General features: G+C 41.1%; 1 protein-coding gene and 1 non-coding gene across 5 annotated transcripts in view; both read right to left on the reverse strand.

Annotated features, from left to right (window-relative positions):
• The window catches only part of VEPH1 (ventricular zone expressed PH domain containing 1), a 215,166-nt gene that overhangs the window by 98,702 nt on the left and 89,637 nt on the right, over positions 1–26,827 (reverse strand). For all 4 annotated transcript variants that reach the window (XM_024740169.1, XM_024740167.1, XM_024740168.1 and 1 more), the window contains exon 7: positions 10,687–10,907. In XM_024740169.1, the coding sequence (XP_024595937.1) occupies positions 10,687–10,907 (221 nt within the window). The remainder of the gene's footprint in view (positions 1–10,686; positions 10,908–26,827) is intronic.
• On the reverse strand, positions 6,271–6,377 carry LOC112396443 (U6 spliceosomal RNA). The gene has a single exon (XR_003002568.1). It is a non-coding gene; the product is annotated as a U6 spliceosomal RNA (small nuclear RNA).

A 26,827-nucleotide genomic window follows, 5' to 3' on the forward strand; every position in this document is an offset into this window, starting at 1 on the left:
TGTATCACCAGATTGCTGAAAACATTATACAAGATAATGGATTTGACAGTGTAGCCCAATACAGAATGGGCATGAAAATGTCAAATGGTAAAACTCTAGGTGGCTACTGCCCAATGTGGACATTTGATACCGAAAGAAGGCAGCTTGTACAGGTGATACCAAACCTGGAAGATAAGCTTCTTCTTTTTCTAAGCCAGGAAGGACCATACAGTCCCTCCTACCTCTGCAGCATCCTAAAGACTATGGACTATAGGAGAGCAACCCTCCCTACTGTGTGAGCATAGAAGGACTGGGATATAGAAATGGTCGATTTTTAAAAAATCTCTGTACTTCAAGGATGAATTCTGAGCAATTGCAGGCATGGAGAGAGAACGTTCTGCTAATAGAACAAAAGTTTAAAAGTCCTGATACGAGGAAGTGATCACTCTAATACAGATGCTCAGTCATTTGTTCTCTTTTCATTAAACCAACACAAGAAGGAATGAGACACAGAAAAAGATCAGCAAAAAGTGCAAAGCCCCTGCCCTTGCTGCTTAAAGTGAGGCTGCTGGACCAGCAGGATCAGCATCACCTTAGAGGCTGTTGGAGATGCAGAGTCTCGGGCTCCATCCCAGACCTGCCGAATCAGAGCGTGCACTTTAACCCAATCCCCAGGTGTTCCAGTGCATATTCAAGTTTGAGAAGCACTGGCCCAGGCACTGAAAGAACAGAATCTTAAGCAGACCAGGGCAGAGGCACTTTCCCTTAATCAAGCAAAGCTGCCAGGGGTTTCACTAATTCTGTAGTGAGGTGAGACTTAATAAACTGTGTGTGGGACTTCTCTGGTGGCAGAGAGGTTAAGAATCCGCCTGCCAATGCAGGGGACATGGGTTCGACCCCTGGTCCGGGAAGATCCCACATGTCACGGAGCAACTAAACCTGCGCTCTAGAGCCCGTGCTCCGCAACAAGAAAAACCACCACAATGAGAAGTCCGCACACTGCAAAGAAGAGTGGCCCCCGCTCGCCACAACCAGAGAAAGCCCGCGCGCAGCAAGGAAGACCCAACGCAGCTAAGTAAATAAGTAAGTAAATAAATAACTGTGTGTTATTTGGAGTGTGGTAAACTGTATGCAGTTCCCTCACATTCCATAGCTTTATCCTTCTCAAGCCTTCCAGGGTCTTTATCAGTTCTGAGGTAAAGGTACCTTTTCACTTTTTGCCCCTGACAGATACTGGTTCAGATGGACCCGGAATCATCAGTCAAGGCTCCCGAGCCTAGAATGGGCAAACCTGGTGAGCGGCAGCCTTACCAGAAGGCTGACAGATCCTAATAAATTGTCATCTGGATGTGGCACAAGTTACAAAAGCACTTTGAAAATTATAAGAGAGTACAAAAATGTAACATAGTAATGTCATCAGAACACTCTGAATCAGGAGTGAGAATTGTAGAGACAACACGCTCCTCCTTTTCTAGGCTAACTTTTTTTCTGGGAACGTGAGCAGGTAATGGGGGCTGGCCATGAGGATTAAGGGGAGGGTATCTGCCATGAAATGCAACCACTGGGCCTGAAGAGGGAAAAAGGTAAGACGTTGTCACTCACCATCGTTTAATACTGGAAGAGCAGGGCAATGGTTAGGTTATCCTTTTTGATACATCCCCTCATCCGGTCTGCCCATTCTACTAGTGAAGCAGGCCCTTTGCCATCTCCATTTCACAGATGGAGTAGCTGAGACACAGAGACGTTGACTAATTTACTGAAGATCAACTAGTAAACCCAGCATTAAACTCAAGTATCCACCTCCAGGGTTCACCCACTTCATACCCTCTTCCCCCTGCCTCTCAGTAGGTGTTTCCTTCAGTTTGCCTTTGACTCTACCACAGGAAGAAGCAATACATATTTTGGGACTGGTGATAGCACAGTAACCAACAAGAATTATTATATGCTAATGCCGCCGAGTAACATCCTGTGGGAACACACCAGAACGGAGTTGACATATAATCACTGAGCAACCCTTCACAGAGGTCTGAAAAATAAATTCTGGTGTCCCCTTTAACAAAAACTGAAAGGTGTTCAAAACTCAGGAAACAGCATGCAAATAGCAACTTCAGAGTTCAATTATGATGGATACCAAAAAGGAACAGGGAGCTTTTGGGGAATGAAAATAGCAAACAGCTGGGTCATCAGGGTCAAGTAGAACTGTTTTTCTTTTTGTTTGTTTGGGTTTTTTTGCGGTACGCGTGCCTCTCACTGTCGTGGCCTCTCCCGTTGCGGAGCATAGGCTCCGGACGCACAGGCTCAGCGGCTATGGCTCACGGGCCCAGCCGCTCTGCGGCACGTGGGATCTTCCCGGACCAGGGCACGAACCTGTGTCCCCTGCATCGGCAGGCGGACTCTCAACCACTGCGCCACCAGGGAAGCCCAAGTAGAACTGTTTTATCCTCAGCGGTCACCCCTCCCACAAGGGGCCGTCTAGGGTCAAGTCCCTCTCACCTCTCCTCCCACAGCACAGGTTCTCCTTTCCTCCAGACTAAAGCTCTGCTGTTCCCTGTCTTGTTTGAAAGGGAAAGCCAAACCACAGAAGCCTGATGAAAAGCTATTTTCTCTTGTGTGTCCTGTGTTTTGAACACAGCTGTGAAACAGGAAAGGGGCCTGGTCCCCCCGGCAAAGGTGTGACTGTGCCGCTCACACTCCGGGCAGGGCTGTCCACACTGGCAGAGCCAGCCCCTCTGCGGCCTTGTGCTCCCTGGGGCTGTTTCATGGGCTCCAAAGCTGGTAATGCTGTCTCCCACCTACCTCTCTTGCTGATAAATGAATTCCTGAAATACCTTTCCAGACCTTCACATCACCATAAATGCTGCTTTAAGGAAGGACAAATGGTGGAAGTAAATGAACAGCAGATGGAACGTAAATGGTACCACATGACAGACTTAACTTCTTCAGTAAGAAGAGGGGCAAAAAACCGAAGCCCTTCCTTCCCTACACATGGAGGAGTAACAAGAACCACAGCTACTGCCACAAATGGTTGTTCCAATTTTCTTTTTATACAAGTGACCACCCTAGACCTCCCTAGATTGAAAACATATACATGTTTTTTATGAAAACTCTGGTTACCTTGGTGGGGTGAAATTGCATTCAGCTTTTCCTAAGCAGGGGGCAACACTGACCAGAACATCACATGTTTTTAATTATGGTCCTGAACCTCCTTATGTGCATTTTTTGAGCCAACAGTTGCTCTCAAAGAATCAATTTCTCTTTGTATAAACATGTCTTGCCTAAAAAAGTGGGAGCTCTTGTAAGCACTTTTAAGACTCTATTTTCCTTCCACAGTGCATAGGCTATGAATATTAGCTCTGTCGAGTTTGGGGGAGACTGGAGGGTAAACAGAAAGATGCCTAGCACTTCAGTGCAGGACTTCAGGTGTGGAGGAGTGGAGAGGCAATGTGAGCTGTAGCAGGGCAAAAGAGAGAAGGTCACCATGGGCATGGGTGGGTGGGGAAGACCTCCTGGGGAAGGGATACCAAACTGGAGTCCTGGATAAGAGCAGCCTTCAGTGGGAAGAGAGGCACAAACAAGGCATTCTATTGATAGGAGGTAATAATAAAGGTTAGTGTGGTATCACTTTGGGGAGGAACAGGCAAGTCACCCCTGACATTCCTTTAAAATTCCTTTATTAATGAAGTACTGTGAACACTGTAAATCTTGTACACACTACAATTTGAGATACACTGGACTACACTAAAGGAAGAAATGAAAGAAAACTCTATGAGCTGATGTCTGGGCATTTACACTATTGCCCCTCGAAGAACTACCATGAACCTAGAGGTGAGTAGGGGCTGGGTAAAGAATTTTACTTTGGGGACTTCCCTGGTGGCATAGTGGTTAAGAATCCACCTGCCAATGCAGGGGACACGGGTTCGATCGAACCCTGGTCCGGGAAGATCCCACGTGTCGTGGGGCAACTAAGCCCGTGCTCCACAACTACTGAGCCTGTGCTCTAGAGCCCGCAAGCCACAACTACTGAGCCCGTGCGCCTAGAGCCCGTGCTCTGCAACAAGAGAAGCCACTGCGATGAGAAGCCGGAGCACCGCAACGAAGAGTAGCCCCCCGCTCGACGCAACTAGAGAAAGCCTGCACACAGCAAGGAAGACTCAACGCATCCAAAAAAAAAAAAAAGAATTTTACTTTGTTCTTGCCCATCCACAAAGTCTTCTCCACTATGCTTTAGTATGAAGCCTCTGTAATCCTAATATATATTAAAAGGTGTTGTTGTTGTGACGATGTAACAATATAACATAGTAAAAGCTCCCAGACCTGAACCCATCACATGGTAGGAGCTGGTTAAAAGCTTGATCAGACTCAGAAACATGGCCTTCTCTGAAAAGCTGGAGAGAAGAACCTGGCTCCCTGCTCTCTGCAGTTTGGCTGTGGACTCGGTAAAGAGCCATCACTCCTAAACTCTTGGGCTGTGCCTTCAGAGACTGTGTATCACACCAGGGTTGGGTTCTGATGTGATTCCCAGATGTCAAGATGGGAACTCTGGAATGACAGGTTGCAAAGGGTCTCACAGTTGGAAAAGGGTCTCTGCAGTCCATGTTGCTTTGCTATACATTCCAGACACACATTGACTCAAATCCCCTGTTCCACCCTGTCATCCACTTCTTTGATGTTCAATGCATGAAATTTAGAATAAAACAAAACTCTGGGGTGACTCCAAGGAGGGGAGATGTCCTGGAGTCCTTTCCTTGTGAACATAATCTCCTTATTCTATCTTCCCTTCATTCTCTCCCACATACTGTTGTTTCATTTCCTTCCCTCCACTGTGTCACTGCTTTCCATTTACAGGTTTCCCCCGCTATCTGAGCATTCCTATGAAGCCTTTCCTAAGCTGAAATGGGTATAAGGTGAAGAAGCAATTACCTTTTTTTTTGTAAAAGTGAAAACCCTCTTTGGATTTCTTTCTGTTAGCAAAAACAGATACAATTGGCCCTCCATATCCCCCCATCCACACCCTCAGATTCAACCAACCACAGAATGAATTCTGAATTTTGATCTGCAATTGGTTGAAACTGAGGATGTGGAACTAGCCTATACAGGGGCCAACTGCGCTACACCATTTTATAAAAGGGACTCGAGGATCGATGGATTGATGGCTTTTGGTATCCGAGGGGTCCTGGAATCAAGACGACTGTACTAATGTAGGTCTTCCCTCAAAGCAAAGGAGCGTAAAGTGAACTTTTGAAAAGTGAGGGATACCTGTATCCCGAAATTAGATTTAAACCTACCGAATAGGTTTTGACTATATTTTACCTTCCATTGCCTACGCCTCACGTCCCACCTGATTCTTAAAAACAAAGAATAAACACAGTCTCATCACTACTATCACCATCACCACCAAAACAACCAAAGAACATACACCCATTTAATCAAGCCAGAGGTTAATGCTTTGTGTTAAAACTTTTCTTAAAGGTAACTTTCTCCCCCATGACTTTGATGGCTTTGGCTAGGGTGTGAAAGCTGGATCTGAGGGAACTGTGACCCCCCCACCACCACCCAGGCCTGGGACTTAGGGCTGTGCCAGGTGCCCTTTCTCCTTTCCCTCTGCTTTCCCCTTGTGCCTTCTTCCTGGCCCCTCTTTCTCCCTACCTTTTTCTCATTTTTCCTATTTACCCCCCCACCCCTGCTTTCTTTTCACAATTTCCATCCCTCAAACTTTCCATCCCTAGTTGGGGCCAAGCCTAACCTCCTACTAAGACCACCAGTGACAAACTGTCCCCAATTCTGTGGTCCCTGGCACCACAAGCATTGGCAAAGGCGTCTTCTAGTCCAAGGATCACTGACTGCTCAGCCAGCACACAGCTGCCAGGAGCCACCTTCTCTTTCCCCAGCTTCCCATGGGTCCCAGCAAGCAAATGGTTCAATGGTTAGTGGCCACCCAGCAGGCTACTTAGGGCTCATACAGTTGTGAAAGGTATAGAGCTTTTCTCCTATCTTGACACCCTCTCTTTTTTATTTTTAAAAATGTTTGAATTAATTTTTATTGCAGTACAGTTGATTTACAATGTTGTGTTAGTTTCTGCTGTACAGCAAAGTGAATCAGTTATACACATACATATATCCACTCTTTTTCAGATTCTTTTCCCATATAGGTCATTACAGAGTATTGACTAGAGTTCCCTGTGCTATACAGCAGGTCTTATCAGTTATCTATTTTACATGTAGTAGTGCATATATGTCAATCCCAATCTCCCAGTTTTTCCCTCCCACCCCTTCCCCCTTGGTAACTGTAAGAAAAATAGAGAACGCTTCACGAATTTGCATGTCATCCTTGAGTAGGGACCATACTAACCTTCTCTGTATCGTTCCAATTTTAGCATATGTGCTACCAAAGCAAGCACCACCCTCTCTTTTTTAATCCACAATTGCTGTTATCTTTCTTTTGCTTCTCCAGAATTAATTTCAAAATCTAAATGTTTTGCATGGCTGTCCTGTTAGTCAGCCTCCGGTGGTTTATTATTTAGATAAAAACATTCATCCTGAAATACAGGAACAAGAAAAGTGCAAGTGTGCTTACCTGGTGCATCAAATAAAAAATCACCCGATTAATTCAGTCATTTGGTGCAAAGGAGGCTCCCGTCTCCTCCAGTTTTTCATTCTCTCTAGGATGCTAATTGTTTTTCTTTTGATAGTCTTGTAATTTTGGCCTGAAGTCTAAAATCTGGCCTGCTGGGCTATGTGTCAGATTTGTAAATTAGATGACATCTGTTTTGAATTTAATCCATCTTTAATTTTCTTTTGAGCTCTCTTCCCTTATTCATTTCCCCTTCAATTGTAAGGATCAGACTTTGCTGGATGCTTTAGACAAAAGTATGGACCTTTCTGCTTTGTGGGGCACAGATTAAAATTACTGAAGCTAAATGGTCACAATGAAGGCTATTCAGAGAAAAGATGTGGGGAGAGAAGCCTAGCAACCATCCTAGAGAAGATGAGCAGCTAATACAAAAGCCTGGCTGTCCACACCAGCCTTTTTGAGATTCCCACCGAATACTTACAATCGATTAGAAGGAGACTGACAGAGAGGGTTGAAACGGGTGAAGTATTTTGAACTGAGAGAGGCTGAGGTGGTGGCAATGGTGGTGGTGGTGGTGTATGTGAAGGGAGTGGTGACCTTTCATCTCTTCACATTTAATTTTTTCTTTGTTTTTTCCCCTCAGAAAAATAATAAACGGAGGAGAAATGCATTTTCCCAATGCAGACTCATATTTTGACAGTGAGACCTCATTTTTTTCTCCTGTCTACATATCTCCTAAATTCTTCTTTTCATGTGGAAGTTGTTTATTGCTAATTGGACTGGGCCTGCTTATTAAGAATCATTTTTCCTGTCAGAATGCCTAATGTGACACCCTTGTATAACATGTTTCTCCTTTATACAAACCCTTTTTCACACATATAATCTCATGGAGAGTCAACTGGCCTCTTGAAACTTTGCCTGTGTAGAGGCAAGAAAGAATGGATAGACTGCTGGCCAGAATACGTGCCCGAGCTTTCACATCTGACGCACACACCGGTCACCACTGGAAGAAGAAATGAGCAGGCTAGCTGAGCACAGAATGTAAGGTGGCTCCCCCGAACACCAGCTGTAGAAGCTCTAAACTGAAGTTCCCCACATCATGAAAATTGGTCAACAGTGACTTTGTGCTTGCACACAGATGACAAATCATCCCTTCGTGATGCTGGCTTTGGATTTTTTGGATGCTGCCATGTGTAGGCTGCTGCTAGGCAGGTCATGGGGTCTGTGTAAATGCTGTTTTTAAATGGAATACGTAAATAGCAGTGGTTCTCAACTGGGGGTGATTTTTGTCTCTAAGGGGACATTTAGCAGCGTCTGGAGACATTTTTGGTTGTCACAGCTGAGGGGGAGGGTTGCTACTAGCATCTGGTGGGCAGAGGCTGGGGAAGCTCGTAAGTACTGTAGAATGCACAGAACAGCTCCACAACCAAGAATTATCTAGCCCAAATGTCAAGAGCACCAAAATTAGAAACCCTGGTATTATAGGCATCTATACTAGACATTGAACCAGGTAGCAACAGATTTTTATATGCTCAATCAAAACTATGGTGTTGAGAGAAAAGGGTACTTGCTATCTGGCTTCCTCAGATGAACAGCTATTGCTGACTTTGATGACCATCTTGGGCATAAAATATTCTCTGTGTGGAGTGGGCCAAGAGGTCCTCCAGATGGGCTCCCCTCCTGCTACGTCTTTTCTCGGTTTTCAGCATCCTCTTCCATATGTATGTGGTCACTCAAGATAGATATCTTTGGGTTTTCATTCACTCTCCTCCCCTTCTCCTCACCCTACCTCTCACCAATAATCGATTCTTCCTAATTCCAAGCTCTCTCACTATAAAGATCTGTCCTGACTTCTTAGGTTCCCCACCTCTGATTTAGCCCAGGCCTCGTACACCATGGAGGGAGCCTACTGCTAAGCCCCCAGTAATAGCATCCTGGTCACTCTCTCTCTTGCCAGCCTGCAGCTCCAGCCAAATCCATTCAGGGCTCCAGCACGTCAGCCACTTCCTCATCCACCTAGTCCTTTAGTGAAGAAATATTTATTGAGTGCCCACTATCTGCTAATTACTGTGCTAGGAGCAGAGTTCATTCCCTGGATTAAAATCTTTCCAAGCCGCCATGTTGCTTACAGGACAAACTCCTTGCTTCTCTGAGAATCTGCCTTTGACCTAACTTTTCAGTTTACTCTCCCACCCTCCACTGATGTATTCACTCCAGCCACGATGAACGAATTGCTTTTCGTTCGTCTGGGTCACACACTCTTAAGCTCTTTTATCTTTGCACGTGAGGAGTGTCCTTCCTGTTTGGAGTATCCTTTCGATGCTTATCTGGGGAACTTTCATTCATACTGCACAACTTAATCTGGTACCTACGCAGATGCCTGGCACAGGGAAGCTACTCAATAAACATGGAATGAACTTAAATTTCACCTTCTTTGTGGAACATTCTTCGTTTCCCTGGCTGTATGTCTCTCATGCCTGCTATACACACTTCCATTAACCCCATCACATGCACTGACTGTGAAACCTTTGAGGAACGGTGTTTTATGTCTTACGTTTTGTTTTATTTCTCTTGGGACCTCCAGGCTCTGTGCCATGCTGGACATAAAGTGGACCCTTGTGACTAAATGTTCACTATTTTGTAAGGATGGCTTCTCGTGTTTTTGGAATGCTGTTTCAGACTGAAAATGATATGCATCATTTGTTAGCCCCAAAACTCACAAAATCTGATGCTAGTCTCAAATGTGCCCTGCCCCTTCTCCATAAATGAATACCTTCCAGTGCATAGGATCTGAAATTTGAGTCCATCTTTTATCACTTAGTTACTGTGTAACCTTGGGAAGAGATTTAACCAGTCTCTGAGCCTTTGTTTCTTCTTCTATAAAATAGGAATGATGATAATTGCCCTTCTTACCCCTTAGGGTGATCATGAGAATCAAATGAGATGATGAATTTGAAAGTACTTTGTAATTTCTAAGGTCATAAAACTTTCCAAGTGCCTCCTCATTCAAAATGTAGCAAAACATAATAAAACCCCTCCCTCCATCTTGCATGGTCTTTATTTTTTTCCACAAACTTCTTGAAAGGACCAGATTTGTTTATTGTATCTATCCTCTCCCTTCAACCCCAGGCATCCTGTTTTATGTCCAGCCATACCACTGGCAGCTCACTCACTACAATCATCAATAATTTTCTAATTGCTAATATCTGTGGGCACTTTTCTGTCCTTCCTTCCTTTGACCTGACTCCAGTCTGCCTCTGCCTGAGATGTTCTCTGCACTGGGGCCAGAGTGAGCTTCCTGAAACATGGGTTCTGATCATCTCCTAACATGTAAAAACCCACCATGATTCCTCACAGCCTCCAGGATAAAATTCAAACTCCTTAAGAAGGTCTGTCATGTCCTGCATCATCTGGTCCCTGCCTACCACTTCATCAGTGTTACCTAATGTCGCTCTCCTTATTACACACATCCTAGCCAGACAAAATGACTTCTGTTTCCAGAAAGTGCTGTGCTCTTTCACATGCTGCCCCAAAGCCAGCCTGGTACAATCTGGTCATCTTTCAAGACTTGGTTCAAAATATCACCTCTTTTGGGAAGCATTCCCTGATCTCAGCTTCCCATTCCTCTCCATTCCATGAATAAGTAGGTACCCCGATCTCTGTGTTCCCCAAACTCCTTGACAGCATCATAATCAGCATAATCTTCCCACTGTTATCTAATTACCCACTCAATATTTACCTCCTCGCTAGACAATGAGCTCTTTGGGTAAAGGAACATGTTTTATCTCTCAATACGTCTAGCTTTTGGCAGGGTTCCTGGTACAGAGTAAGCAACTGTTAAATGCTTGTTAAATAAATAAACGAGTTCTACAAACATTATTATTTGCACTACATTCTTATTCCCTTACCGTATTTTTTACACTTTTTTTAGGATTGTTTTGGTTACATTCTGGTTTTCACAGATTTAGAAAAAATTCTGGCAAATGTCATAATTTATTCAGAAGTTACTCTATGTTGAGATAGTGAGTTTGGCTTTCTTTGGGAACTTTTATGCTTACAAAAGAAAACATAGCCTTTTGTACTATGTCTCAGTGGGTTTACAACAGATCCTGAGGTACCCAGGGATCCCTGCTCACCTGTCACTTCTGGCCTTGGTGGTTTCCAGTTGTCGCGTAAGGAGCTTGGCAATGGCAGTGAAGCTGTTGCTCATGCGGAAGATGTCTCTGCTCTGAGGGCCCAGGATGGAGGAGAAGGTGTCCGTGATGCTCTTAATCTCCAAGAGGAGAATATGGTGAAACGAGTGCTCCATGCTGGCCAGCTGACTCACCAGGAACGGCAAGCAGCTCCTGGCTCTCTCCTGCCAAGAACAATGGAGAACGTGTACAACTGTTGGCGGCGATGGAAACTGCTGCAGCCACTATGGAAAATAGTACGGCAGTTCCTCTGAAAATAGAACTACCCTGTGATCCAGTAATCCTACTTCTGGGAATCTATCCAAAGGAAACGAAGTCATTATCTCTAAGAGATATCTGCACTGCCATGTTCATAGAAGCATTATGTACAACAGCCAAGACATGGAAGCAACCTAAGTGTTCATTGACAGACGAATGGATAAAGACAATGTGGCATATATATATAGAATGAAAAGTTATTCAGCCACAAAAAAGAAGGAAATCCTGCCATTTGTGATTACATGGATGAATCTGGAGGGCATTATGCTAAATGAAACAAGCCAGACAGAGAAAGACAAATACTTTATGGTATCTCTTATGTGTAGAATCTAAAAAAAGAAGTCAAACCCAAGAAACAGAGGCTAGAAAAGTGGTTGCCAAGGGCCATTGGGGGGGGGGGAATAGGGAAAAGTTGGTAAAGTGTATAAACATTCAGTTATAAGATGAATAGGGTCTGAGGATCTAATATATAACATAGTGACCATAGTTGATAACACTGTATCATGTAATTGAAATTTGCTAAAACATACGGGATAATGGATGGGTTAATTAACTTGATAGGGGGAATCCTTTCACAATGTATATGTATATCAAATCATTTGTTGTACACTTTAAATATCTTATAATTTTACTTGTCAATTATACCTTAACAAAGCTGGGGTGGTGGTGGTGGGGAAGAACGATGAAGAATTAAGGTCTATATTTAAAAAGAAAAGTCAGAGTCCCATGACCTGCAGATGACAATTCTATGGGGAGTTTACTTAGAGAGCTAGCCGAAGCTAACAATGTTTCATTCATAATGCCTCTTAATTGGCTTCTTTGAGGTTTTTTTTCCTGATTTCCAAGACAATTTTAAAAAAATAAATAAAACCTTTTTCCTGTTACTCCTTTCTTAAAAATATGTAGTCTCATGAGCCTATCTTGCCAGGTCCAAATCTCTCAACCATCATTAATGATCTGACCCCCACATTCACCCTTCCCAACTCTGGTTCCTCCTTGGGCCAAGCCTCTATGCCTATGACTCACTAACTCCATGTGGACAGGGGAGGCCTGGTCAACGGCACCCCCCATCCATCTGCCTGTCAGATGATGCCATGTACCATAATGGTATACCTCCTCTCCACAGGACATCCTCTCTCATTTGTTCACTTTAAGCATTTGTCAGCATGTTACAGATTTTATGTGCCTGGTCGAATGAGTAGATTCTATCACTCAGCTTTAATCAAGTTAACTCTCACAGTTGACTTAAATACGTTCCTTCAAAAAACTGAAGATGAAGAACAGCATGAATAACTCAGGCGTGAGTGAATAACAAGAAAATGGCTTAGCTGACTTGTCTCTTATACCTATGATAAATCCTCTCATCAGTCATATTATGAGGTGACATGATTTAATCCAACATGATTGGAAGTTAGCCAAAAAATTCAAAATTATCAAGAACGTTATTTGAAATGTAGATTTATGCCCAATACAATGATATACCATTAATAAACAAAAATAATTAAAAATATGCTTATTTTATCTTTAACTGGTCTTTTAAAATCTTATTTTTTAATGTATTTAAAAACTTTCATAATGGTAGTATAATAGACCATATGGGGGCTTCCCTGGTGGCGCAGTGGTTGAGAGTCTGCCTGCCGATGCAGGGGACACGGGTTCGTGCCCCGGTCCGGGAAGATCCCACAAGCCGCGGAGCAGCTGGGCCCGTGAGCCATGGCTGCTGAGCCTGCATGTCGGGAGCCTGTGCTCCGCAACGGGAGAGGCCACAACAGTGAGCGGCCCGTGTACTGCCAAAAAAAATAAATAAATAATAGACCATATGTATAATTATAAATAAATATATATTGGAGGCTGATGCTCAAAATCCTTTTAAGTGATAGGTGTGCAGGTGTAAATTACTCTTCTAGCTAGGAATTCCCCTGTCCCCTTTGTTCTAGCATTTGGGGCCTTCATTTCTTTCAAGATGTAACTTCTTTCTCCTCCATGAAGCCATTCCCAGTGACCTCTTCTGTCTGAATTTTCACTGTATTATCAACTCTTTAAAAAAATCTTTTTAGTACTTGATTGCATTTGATCATTTGTTTACTCGTGCTTTTATTGCATGCCTGTAATATGTCTGTGCTAGACACTAGATGACAAAGGTGAATGAGAAGTGGTCTCTGCCTTTAAGGGACCCACAATCCCCCCTTCCACATATAATTCCCTAACGGTTACATGTACCACTCAAGTCTCCTAAAGGGGCCACTTCTCATACATCAAACATCAGCCAGGCACAGAACTGAGCCTGTAGTGTCTACACTCGGTGTGTATGTCTTGATTCACTGATTTAAGCAAACCTTATATGCCAAGGCATGACTTTACAAATAAAGGTATGTAGTTGCAAAAGAATTCTGTACTTTAAAAGAAATACTTATTACAGAACAGATTGCAGTAGTGAACTTCCCTAGTCTTTAATACTTAACTTGTTTTTCAAAGAGTCCATGTACAATTGCACTGGAACACATCTCTTGGGGAAGGGGGTACATCTGCCATCAATCCCTTAATAACTATTTGGTAAGAACCCGTAGGGCACAGTGCTCTGTCTGGATATGTGGGACTAAGGCTAGCACTTCAGTGAGCTGGACAGCTAATTGAAGAGATATTTACTCATTGAAGGATAACAATATTAGAGGAATGAAATATAAACACCATTGGAACAAGTTCCTTGAGAGCCCATTTTATACTTTGGCTCATATAATTGTCAGGCTGCAGAAGGATACCTAAGTACTCTTGAGTCTAATATTTTTTTCAACATAGATGCTTTCATTCATGCAAGGGCTCTGTATGTGAATTCACGGTGTGCAATGCATCACAGGGACATTTTCCCTTCCTCATTTCAAGGCAAAAGTTGGATGTGAGGGTCCCTACCCTGCACCAGACACTGTTTTAGAAGCTGGGAACATAGTGCTGAAGAAACAAGATAATCTCTGCCATGATAATGAGGCAGACAGACAATAAACAAAATACATGTGTAAAATACAGAGTGTGTTGGATGGAGAAATGTACCTCAAAGGAAGATGAGGCAGATTAGGGAGACCCACAGAGGGGGGTTAATGTTAAATAGTGTAGTCAGGTCAGATTTCACAGAGAATATTACATGTGAATTCAGCAAGATTTTAGGATCTAAACCCAACAGTCTCAGTAACCACAGAAAACAGTTACAGCAAAAAGTGTCCTGATTGACAAAGGGAGGTTGGAAGAGATAAGAAAAGGGACACGGGAGATGTGGCACTTTACTATGGAGAATGCGATTTCAAATTTCAAGTAACTTCCTCAGCTTCAGCTTCAGGTTCCTCTTTAGCAGTTTTTTTTAGTCAGTCCACAAACATTTCTTTTGCTTACCTAAGAAGTGTCCCTACGGTTTCATTAAGAGCCCTTTTTTGAAAGCGCATGTCTTCCTAAAGGTGAGGATGGCTGTGTGCGTACTTGCTGAAATCAACACAATTCTGGATGATTTTCTGGAAGCCAAATTGAGCTGAAGGAAAAATTAATCACAGTGTGGGAACAAGAAAAGTTATAACTGCTCTGGAACTAACACATGAAGCCTAGCCAACCTCACATCGCTTGTTCTGAAAACTTGGAGCATGCCCATGTACCTCACAGGGGTAACAGATGTGATTCTGGATTAGAAAGTGTGATGTTAGGGTAAGAAGGGGTTTAGGAGATTCTGATTTCTTTCTTGGCTCCACAATATTTCATCTCTGGGGACCAGTGACTACATTTTTCTGCTTTCAGTCATCCCACCGTGGGGACAGGGTCAGCAGCACCTGTGTGCCTTAATGGCAAGCCTCACCTCATCCCTTCTGACACAAATTGATTATTTAATATTAAAATAATAATAGCTGACCCACAGAGAACACTTAATCTAAGTGCCAATCCTATTCTATACGATTTTTATGTATTTATTCATGCAATCCTCCCAATAATACTGTGATCACTGCCATTTTATAAGAAGGAAACTGAGGCACAAATGGAGGACTAACTCACTCAGGTCACACTGACCCCCGTGTCTCTAAAGCTGTGTCTTCTCTGGCTACACTTCCATCCCTCCCGCCCAAAATCCCAAACCCACCCTTGCACATATTTTCCCACGCCTTTTTCCTGTCTCTTGTTCATCATCAGTTATAGGATCCTTTTCACTTTGATTTAGTGGTGTAAATATCATAAATACTCTGTAACTACAAAATAGACCAGCAGGTCTCAAACTTTTTGGTCTCAGGAACTTTTTACTGTCTTAAAAAGTTATAGAAGACACCAAAGAGTTTTTGTTCATCTGAGTTATATCTATTGATATTTACCAGTTATTAAGTTAAATAAAAGAAATTTCAAAAAATGTCTGGAGACATTTTTGGTTGTCACTGCTGGGGGTGTTAGGGGGGACAAGCTGGTCGTATCTACCGGGTAGAGGCTGGAGATGCTGCTAAACATCCTACAGTGCATAGGATAGCCCCCCGGAAACCAAATATCAAAATATTTGGCTCAAAATATCAACAGGGCCAACCTGAGTGAAACTGGCTTTTTGTTTGTTTGGTTTCTTCCCTGCAAACATGTGGTGGTGAAGGAGTCGATGAGTACGTTTTGGTGCCACTGTCTTGATCTGTGCTAAGGCACTGGCAGTTTTACCCATCATCGCTTTTGTCCTTTCAGTGCAAATGTCAACACAGTGAAAAAGGTCAATGATGTGTGAGCATTAGTGTGAAAATAGCTTGGACCTCGCAGATCCCCTGAAGGGGTCTCAGGGGTCCATGGACCGCACTGAGAATTGATGAACTAGAATCAAGGGTCAGCAAACTGTTCCTGTAAAGAATCAGAGAGTAAATATTTTTGGCTTTACGGGCCATGTGGTATCTGTTATGGGAAAACAGCTACAGACAATAAGTAAATGAATAGGTGTGGCTGGATTGGGGTCACAGGCAGTGATTTGCCTTGGTCATACCATTCATTTTTTGTGTGTTATTCATTTTGTTTGTAAAATACTGCTACTATTATCTCATAAAACGCCTCTGTTATTCTTTGTTAGGATAACAGAATGTAAATCAGAAAGCGGCCAAAAATGAAAATGTGGGTGCCTGGTTATGGTGATGATTGTTTCCCTCTATTAAGCATCCACTGAGTCCCAGGTACTTGGCATCTGCTTCCTCACTTAATCCTCATGACAACCTTGCAAAATGGTAAGAGGATGAAGATACTGATAAGAGGGCCAGTCACTGGACCAAGATTACACTGGTAATACGAGTCTTGGTAGCAGACACAAGAGTGAATCAAGATCTGCCTGATTTCAGAGTATGAATATTTCCACTTTGGCTAGGCTGAAAAAGATGGCTTAGTGCAGCCCTGTCTGCTGCTACCTTCCTGTCTTCCACCCACAGCAGGTATCAGCAACTGATTTCAGCGTTCTCTGCTGAACTTTCCCAAGACCCTTTCTCAACACTATGCTCCTTGTGAGAGGGTCTCAACCCTGGCTGTATGTTAGAATCACCTGTGAAGCTTTTAGAACAATTCTAATGCCCAATAATTCCCCTCTCCCCCCCGCCCCCATTTCTATTTAATTTCATTGTGATGGGTGGGGTCCAGGCAGAGGAATTTTTAAAACCTCCCAAGTAATTCTAATATAGAGCCAGGGCTGAGAATCACTAGTCTATATAGAGTTCCAAATCTCTGAAAGTTTGAGAATTTGCTGATTTTAGGAAATGTGGATTTGGTCCTAAAATCCATACTTTTCTCTCTGTCCTTTATCAATTTACAAAAGAGTTAAAGAAAATAATTTATTTTGCTGCCTGAATGAAAATATTTTATTTACTGGGCATCTGTTATTCTTGCTTTTTTACTGGGCCATTTCATTGCTATTTTTTCATAATTCAACCCTTAGACGTCTCCACACACCAAAAAGACACTTGCAAGGGGCATTAGGAATGTAAATCAAATGAGCTTGTTAATGCTTTCTCAGTGAAGCTTTGCCAGGGAGAGCCCAGCCTTTACTTAGGAGCCCTCAGAAGCCTAAGTGAGGCCAGCAGTTGCTTGGTGGTGTATTTATTCCATGAGCCTCTTTCCTAATGATGGTGGGGTTACTAGCTTCAGAGCAAGAGCTGAAGGGTTAGTATGGGCCCCTCCTCCACCTCAATTACCTGGCTTCAAGAAACTCTAGAGTAGGGGAGCCAACTCTTTCTGATTGGTCCTGGGATTTTCCTGGTTTTGGCATTGAAGGTTCCAAATCCTGGGGAATTCTTCAATCGAGGGCAAATTGGGACAGTTGGGCACCCTACTCTGGAGTCTGTGAGAAGGTGGGAAATTATTTCAACTCAGAGGACTCTGCTAGACAGCCTCACACTGCTGGTGAATGTGATGATATATCACCGTCTGTCTCTCTATGTATATGTGTATGTGTGTGTGTTGTGTGTATGCGTGTGTCTGTGTACACAGAGTCGATTATTATTATTCATAGTAGCTATGTTCTATAAAGTCATTTCAAACACTGAATTAGCAAATACTGAAGCATTGCTTCTAGAGCAAATATAGAGGTAGGTTCCTGAAAGTCTCTGGTCACACATTTTCATCAACTGATCAATACATAACCTTGTTTTATGTGTGTTTCTATCTAAAGACCTCTTCAGATAAATGGATAAAGAAGATGTGGTACATATATACAATGGAATATTACTCACCCGTAAAAAGGAACGAAATTGGGTCATTTATAGAGACATAGATGGGCCTAGAGACTGTCATACAGAGTGAAGTAAGTCAGAAAGAGAAAAACAAACATTGTATATTAATGCATATGTGTGGAATCTAGAAAAATGGTACAGATGAACTGGTCTGCAAGGCAGAAATAGAGACACAGATGTAGAGAACAAATCTATGGACACCAAGGGGGGAAAGTCGGGGAGGGATGGTGGTGGGATGAATTAGGAGATTGGGATTGACATATATACACTAATATGCATAAAATAGATAACTAATAAGGACCTGCTATATAAAAAAAATAAAGTAAAATTCAAAAGAAAAAAAAAAGATGTCTTAATTGATACAGATCGTTAATTCATTAAAATTGAACTCACAGCTAACAGCGCTATAACTCGTGCCTGAATGCAGCCTACATAACACACGAATTTTCTCCATAAGGTGCATCACAGCCTTCTCACACTTGGGAACACTAGAGAGCACTTCAGCACTAAACTTGTAGACATTTTAAGCAATGAAGTCACCAAGAAAGAGCACAAAGATTAGACTGTGGCACTAAATAGACCATGAGAAGAACAGACACTTGTTTACAGAGAGAGGGGAACTGAAACAAGAAGGCAGAGCATTGCCTGTTCAACCCCAGCTGGGAACCTGTGCAGTGGGCACTATTCTGTGCATGTCTGTGAGTGACCGCACAAGCACCTCGAGTATTGATTTGGGGTTACAAACACAGTTTAGAGACTGGGGTGAATTTTGTGAATATAAAATCAGTGAGGTCAATAGAAAGATAGATAGATATCAACAGATAGACACGTAGATAGGTGGATCGATTAATCAATCTTGCATCTTTGTGGACCTCCTATAAAAGAAAATTATCTTCTGGTCAGAATTGAAAGATATTCCAAACTGCTGGGCCTGACTTTCCATTCAGCCATCAGGAATGTGAGCTCAGCTTAACCAGGTCATATGGAGTTTGGTTTGAGTTTAAGTCTCCAGCTCATCTTGCCAGTTTCTTTCCTTCTACTTTTCACCACAGGGAGATTCTCTCCTTGCCTTTAAACTAATTGAAACGTTCTTTCCTTAGTAAGTTACTGTATATCCAAATCCACATGTGCTCTGTTTTTCACCCACATATTAATTCTTTTCCCCACCACAGATGGATTTGTATATATGACCCAACTTGGGTGTGCAGATTGAAGGCTGGCGACAGCCATTGCTTTTTGCTTGCAACTCAATTGTTTTTTTGTTTTTTATTTTTAACAAAACAACCTCAAAATTTATTTAGCAATTGGTAAAACTTCAGGGAAAAACAGATCAATGAATATTTGTAGTTGGAGATTTTTATATACTTCTCTCAAAATTGATAGTTAAAGCAAGTAACACACAAGTAGATATATCAAAGACCTAACCATATAATACATTTGAGCTATTAGAAATACTTTTTAAATCCTGAACTAAATAGGATGCACATTCTTGTACACCTGAATTGAACACAATATTGTAAATCAACTTCAAAAAAATAGTATCCACATTCTCTTTGAGTATGACTGGAACAGCAACTCAGTTATTTATAGCAGAATATGAAAAACATGGTAACATGACATATTCTAAAATCCTTCTTTACCTTTTTTGATTCTTTACAAAAAAAAATGGAAAAACAGATGTTAGAATAATGCCATTCTTTTTTAAAAAAGGGATCCATTTGGTTTGGAACACTGAATGAAGCTCTCCCTGAATGAGAATTGTAATTATGAAAAAGCCAAAGGAGAAACTTATCTGTAAATCCTTTTTTAATAGATTCTGATATGCTCGGTAAGACATTTATGAAGTGGTGTTCATGTTGGAGATACTGAGATATGCCGCCTTCTCGGAGCTATCTGTGGCTAGGGGTTGTTGCCATTTTAAAAGACCACCCTTAAAATTGTTTTCTCTTCTTCCATCTCCTTTATCAACCCAGTTTCCATCAGAAACAGATGTCTTCCATTAGGGCAGACTGTTGGCTACTGGAAGCCCTTCCTCTCCTTCTCTTCCTTGTACCCTCCCACACGTCTTTACACCACTTCAAATGTCACCTCTTCTGTGAAGTCCTCCTGAACTCTTCCAGCCAAAGTTGCTTGCACCTATCTCTGTGTTCCTCAGACCTCTGGCTGTATCTTCATGAGAGCCCTGACATCCGTGCCTGCAATTTCTGTGTCACTGTCACCTTTCCCGGTGTGCCCCTCAAAGGCTGGACATGTCATGTTCATCTTTGTACCTTCGGTGCTTAATGTGTTGCCTGACATAAAGTTTATTATTGAAAATCACCATCAACACCCCAACACTCCTGACACGGCTCTGGAACCATGAGGTGGGGAAACCTCATGCTTTTCAGCAAAATAGGATTTGTTAAATCTTCCTACCTCCTTTTGGGGAATGGCTGAACTGATAGATATTTTTGGCATGGCTGGACTTATGCTAAGAAAAACATGAGATGATTTGGGGCCTGGTGTTTTTATTAGCTGTATAACTTTGAGCATCTTATTTAACCACTTTGAGCCTCAGTTTCTTCATCTATAAATTAGAGCTAGCAATTCAGTGGCAGATATTTTTGCTTGCCTATCAATAGTCATATCTCATCCTATCACCTTCTTTCTTATTGGTAAAATCTCCATCCTGCCATAATGTGAAAATGACAGCTACTCAATTCCTCAGCCTCCTTTGTAACTAGGGGACGGGTATATGAGTTTATCCTGGGCATTTGGACTTGCGGTGAAGTTTTCTGGGGTGAGAGATTGATGGAAAAGGTTTTTCTCCCAAATGAGAAGAGAGACATGGAAGGACACATGCCTTTTCTTTGATCAGACGTTGCTGTGTCTACACCATGTGCTGCCTGGATCTGTGGCAGCCATCTTACAAGCATGAGGGGACATACTTATGGGGCCAAGTCAATATACTGGGGAGGTGGAGAGAAAAGAGCCTTGTCACCAAGGGTTTTCGATGACATTTTGGAATTTTTGAAGGAACTTGGACCCATCAAGTCTTTCAGACTTCTTAAATGAGATAATAAATATTCTTATTATTGAAGCTGCCTTTAGTGTGATATGCTATTAACAAACTCAGCTGACACAAATTCTTCAAGACTTTGTTATGAGGAATAATGAAATAATACCTATAAAGGACCTGGCATAGAGCAAATGGTTTTAAAAAATGGTAGCAATCAATTGTTATTACAAGTATTATTCTTAATAAGATGTGATTATACTAGAAATGTCAATGAGCTAAAAAATAAGCCATTTAGTAGAGGCCTATTGTTTTATTATATTATTGTTGTCAATGCCAGCCATACTATTTGGCACATAGTAAATGTTTAATGTTTTTTTTTTACATTATAGAATATGTGCTGCATATGAAAGAATATGTATAAACATATTTAAGTAATGAAACAGAACACTGGCAATACCATTGAAAGCACCGGTGTGCCCCTCCCTTGTGCTTCTCTCTTTCTCTGAAAACCTCCCCTGCAGAGAAATCAATATCAGGTTTTAAAAGTCATTTTTAAACAGTGGGAGTCCCTTTGAAACATGTAAAGTTTTACTTACTGGTGATGTATGACTCCTGGTCCTATTCTACTGGAAGACTTTTGGTCCCTCCTATTCTGTTGTCTGTTCAGAGTTTGAGATATTAACCTTTAAAATAAAATTTTAAAGATTCTATTGACTGATGAGTTTATAGTCACTCTTCTTAGAAATTCCAAATGACCGAGTCCAGTTCATTAGAGACCTGCTTTTCTGTTGGATTTAGCTGGTCTGTCTGTGCAACGTGCAAAGTTTCTCCATCTCAGCCCCTGCTCAGGCCTCTCTGAACCGCACCCACCCTGAAGATTTATAGCTCTTTCTGAGACACCTTCTAGCAGCAGCCTAAGTTGTTCCACTGCCTAAAATTTCCCCTTGAAACAATGAGTGTTTGCCTTTCCAGAGGCTTCCTTTACTGCTTGGAAAGTAGAATTGGTGAGTAAGACACTAGCAGGGCAAACAAAAAGAGTATTGGCTGTTTGAGTTGTTGATAAGTGTGAGAGATTTTCTTTGGATACATACTCCCAGAGGAAGTTCCACCCTCAGAGAACAGAAAGGTGGCAGTCCCATGGAAAGCCCTCCCAGCTGAGCAGAAGCGGGTGGTGGTGTGGTGGTCACAGTGTGCTCAGAAGCTCCTCCCTGTGTTTGAATCCTGGCACTGCCACCAGGCAGTCATGGACCTTGGGCAAGTCACTTAACTCTCCATGGCTCAGTTCATAAAACAGGTTAATGGGTCTGCCTCATACAGTGGTTGTGAAGATTCAGTGAGTTAAAAACAAAGCATTCAGAACAATGCCTGGCACAGGGAAATGCTAAGTAAATGTTAGCTAATATTGTTTCAGTGTCGAAAATCCTAAATGTAAATGCAGACATATCTAAATTATCACCAACACTAAAATAAGCTGTCTCAGAAGCCATATATTCCCTTAATTTTTCTGAGTTAACTTATTTTGTGAACTGATAAAGGTTTGGAAGTTCTAGAGATGTCTAAAACCCCAATACCCACCCAGGAAGCAAATATGGGCCACTGTTTCAGTAACCTGCGGAAAGGTTTAGCTAGAAGTGAAACGTGCTCAACATTTTACCGAGAAAGCCTATTTCTCTTTTTAAAAATGTCACATGATTAAGTCAAAAGACTATATAACTTAAGGTTTTCTTAGTGACTTGAATCCTCATGATCTATCAATAGCTAGATCTTTTTCTCTTTGCAATTATTTCCCAGTCTTTCTCAATATTTTCCTGTATCTGAAGCAAAAATATTCTACAGTTAAAACATTTTCAATCCCACAAAAAGTCGCCGTTATTGAAGTAGACAAGGCAGTAATGGTCCAGTAAAATAAAGTCATCCAGTAATCTATGAATTCCAAGATAATTCTACAGTTAATAAATTTTACTCTTTAAAAATTATGCTACCCCCAGACAAGGATATGCTCTTCTAGCCTGAAAATACTAGCACAAAAATATACGCAAAATGCTTGCACAGTAAGTAGGCATCAAATGCTGTTAGTTTATCATGTTCAAAAGCTAAGATTCAGTATTTTATTTTAAATAGAACATTGAGAGAGCAAGCTGCCTGAGAACCCTTTTTGTGGAACAAAGTAGAGAATATATAAACAAAAACACTGTTAATGTCTCCTTAGGCAGATAATCCTCCAATTTTGAGCTGATTTTTAAAATAGCATTCCAAAAAGTCATATTCCTCAATTCTTTCTTCTATCCTCTGATCATGCCTCAATTTTCTTTATATCAGCTTGGAGTTAACTGAACGTATTTTTCTTCCCATTGAAAAACAAAGCTCTATTATAATTTAAACAGATTTACATATTCTAAATGATCATTTAATCCAATGTAAAGGGAATAACTTCCCATCCTTTCCTTATGATTTTTGATTTAGTTTGCATGATTTCAGGAACACACAGTTTCTGTGGGCACATGGGAGAGTAATAAATCATGCCTAGTAAAACAATACTGCTTAGGCAAAACAATTAAAAAGAATAAGTCCCAGTAATAAAATTTAAGAAGCAGCTGATGAAAACAGATGTATCCTTTGTTTTGAATGAACCTCAAATTTTGTAACATGGCAAAAGTTAAGGATCTACTGGACTCAGTTCAACTCCATGCATTAGGCACAGAATGCTAAAGTAAACCCCGCCCTTGTAAAAAAAAACAAAACAAAAAAATACAAGGTATAATTTTTGTACTTATAAAGCAGTTATGGCTTTTATTTAAATGTTGAACTTACTATGTCTTCCTCAAAGAGAGGTTTCAATGAAGTTGACTTAGGATTTAAAGTAGAAATCAGAGAATGTGAAAGGTAGCTTACTTTTATGTCTTGCTATTTGAGACAATAATGTAACCAAATAAATTATGTTTTTAGTATGACTGATTTTTTTAAAGGCCAGAAAACTGAACACGGTCTGCTGTCAAATAAGTGTGTCCAATTTAAGACTATTTTTCCCTAAATAGCATTTGGTGTGGCCACATTTATGTCTGAAAACCCAAATCTCTCTTCATTTGTGCTGAGAGTTTATTTCCCAGCATCTTTTCTTTGCATTGACCCCCAAATACTTACAGACCTTAAAGCTTGTAGAAATCTATCTAATTTGAGCTTTGAACATAGTGTTATTTTATGGGTTGATAAAGGATTTAGAGGTTCTACAGTTTGGATTTACTCTTTAAAAACTGGGGGCTTGGGAACTTAGCCTTTTAAAGGTAAATCTTTTGTGTGGGCTCAAGCGACTCAGAATGAATTATACGGAGCCAGAATTTCTTCTCCCACCACACCACGGTCCCCTCATGTAAATGACCTCTCATTGATTATCCCCAACAATGGTTCCACTATTTCTTTTGCTTCAATTAAGGAAACGTTTTGAAAGACCATTGGGGATTTTAGCATTGAAACATTTCTAGAGAACTCAAAGAAGCAGCCCATCTTTAACTACACAATATCTGTTTTGCAAATGTGGTATAATCACAGAATGATAGAAAAAAGTAACCACAGGTCTTCTGGCCCAATCATGGAAACCATTTTGAAGAAAGTTGCTTATTACAGGTCCAAAAAGAAAGAAAAGAAATAGGAAGAAAGAAAAATGAAAGGAAGAAAGAAAGAGAAATTGTGTTTGAACCTTTTGCCAGGAAAAAAAGAAAAAGTGCTTTGTGGTCATTAGAAAAGGAACAATATGGTAAGATTTAACTCAGTTGAACTATACATCAGCTACAATTGAACTTTCCATACTTTACTCATTATATTACATAATTTACTCATTATACAATTAAATACAAGATGCCTATCTTTCTTTACACCTACTTACTGTCAAAAAAATATCACCAGGATGTTTTATTCATGGTAGCTGAGACGTAACTCCCAAAATACAAGTTAGACAGAAATACTTGGATAAATATTATTTCATTACTTATAGGGGAGAATGAAATGGAAAAATGCAGTCTGCAAATGTGACCCTGCCTGAGATTGTTGATTTCCTCAGCTAGGATAGTTTAAGTTTTTTTGCTACTTGCCCCCTATCCTGCCAATGCTCCCCTTTCTCGTTCCTGGATTTTGCCTTGGGTTAATTATTTCTGGTCTCATAGCAACTATGTTTTCATTGTGAACTGCCTGAACTGCTTGCTGGAAGTCAGCAGGGCATAAATAAATAAGTAAATCAAAATATGCAAACAAACTGCAGTTAATAGGATGGGGGTTTGAAGGTATGTCTGTCTGGCCAGGATGTGCTCAGAAGAGAAGGTCTGAAATGTAGTAGCTTGGAGGAAAAAATTACTTTCCAAATTGCTTTCCACTCACTTGTGAGCTCACCTTTATGTAAACAGTGGAAATAAAGCAGAACAGCATTTTAGGATTTTTAGATAAGGTTGTGTTGAGATCTTGAATGGACTCATGTTTTGTCTTAGTCTATTTGGGCTTCTGTAACAAAATATCACACACTGGGTGGCTTGTAAACAACATATATTTATTTGTCACAGTTTTGGAGACTGCAAAGTCCAAGATCATGGTGTTGGCAGATTTGGTTTTTGGTTCCATGGAAGAAGGGGGCAAAGGAGCTCTCTGGAAACTCTTTAATAAGGGCACTAATCCTGTACATGAGGGCTCCACCCTCAAAACATAATCACCGCCCAAAGGCTCCACCTCCTAATCCATCACCTTAAGGTTAGGCTTCAACATAGGAACTGTGGGGATGGCCATGCACATTTAGACCATAGCATGATTTAATCTTGCCATTCCTCAGCAGAATAATAGAAGAGTCACCTCATTGTATCCATTGCTTCCATTTTATCTACTGTATGGGATACTAAAATCTATGCATTTAGCCTTTAAGGTAATTCTCACTTTCTAAAGTGGAGAAAGGTAGAATATTTCCTTCAGGAAATCTTTGTAACTTCCCATTTCCTCCCACTACCCTCTTTCCCTGACAATCAGTTTGTACTTACCAATCATGAAGGAGAAAGAGTTGGTCACCAAATAATGCTTTAGGAATGTGGAACTATCATAGAGAAGGTGGGCTCTAGGAAGTGTTTTGAAGGAGGAAAGGGACATTTGATTGAGATAGGGACCACCATCACAGAGAATGCTACGTACAGCTGAAGGAAGTTTGTCTTCAAAGAAGGCGGCAGTAGAAGGAAGAGCCAGAGAAAATGTAGACATCAATAGGAGCTTAGTATAATCCAGGGATTTCTAAAATCAACCATACTAAGTAAATAAAGATTTCAGTAATGGGAGATAGTTAGGAAAGTGTTTGTCTTCCACTTCTCTGGGTGAACTGCCAGATATTTGAAACTCTATGGGATCTACATAGTGCTGAAGTTGGGAAATCTACAGTTCTGAAAACATTTTCCAGACATCTTAAATTTACTAATCTTAAATAGCAACTATTTCTTTATCTACTCTAGATTTATTTATTACTTAACAAGGAATAAACTGATGTTAAGATACCCTTCTCAGTGTAATTTCTTTTGTGTTATATACACGTGGATAACAAGACTCATGCTGGTTAATGCTAAGAACTATAACGTGAACATTTCAGCGTGACTGATCAGCCAACTGTCAGATACATCTTTTCTTAGGGGCTGTGAACCAGCACCAAGCTCCCCATTCCTATTCACTACAAAATAAAATCAGGCTTACAGTTTTTGATAAATAAGGCAGAGAGCTGAAATGTAAATATCAGCTCAAATAGTACAGTTATGGCTATGCAACAAAATTCATCTACTTTCAAGTACTCTCCTCATATTTTTTGAGAGTACAGTTATTTAAAAAAACCTTTACATCACGGTGATACCATCTATGTGTCAAATCCTGCTGGGGGTTTTGGGGATGCTTCCAGATCCTGGTCAAAAGATGATGAATTGAGTAACAAGGAAAAAAAAAAAAGTTAAGCAATAGGAAAATCTTGTATATATCCCCTATGTTATTTAAAACTGTTAATTAGGAACACTCTCCCCCCATCCTCCCCTCATTGCCGCCTCATTTTCCATAGGAGAGGGGATGGGGTGAGGAATTCTAGGAATGTTATACAGGAAGTGTCAAAGCCCACTGAAGGATCATT

The sequence above is a fragment of the Neophocaena asiaeorientalis genome, unplaced genomic scaffold (genome assembly GCF_003031525.2).
Source record: "Neophocaena asiaeorientalis asiaeorientalis breed wild unplaced genomic scaffold, Neophocaena_asiaeorientalis_V1.1 scaffold50, whole genome shotgun sequence".
Taxonomy (NCBI): domain Eukaryota; kingdom Metazoa; phylum Chordata; class Mammalia; order Artiodactyla; family Phocoenidae; genus Neophocaena; species Neophocaena asiaeorientalis.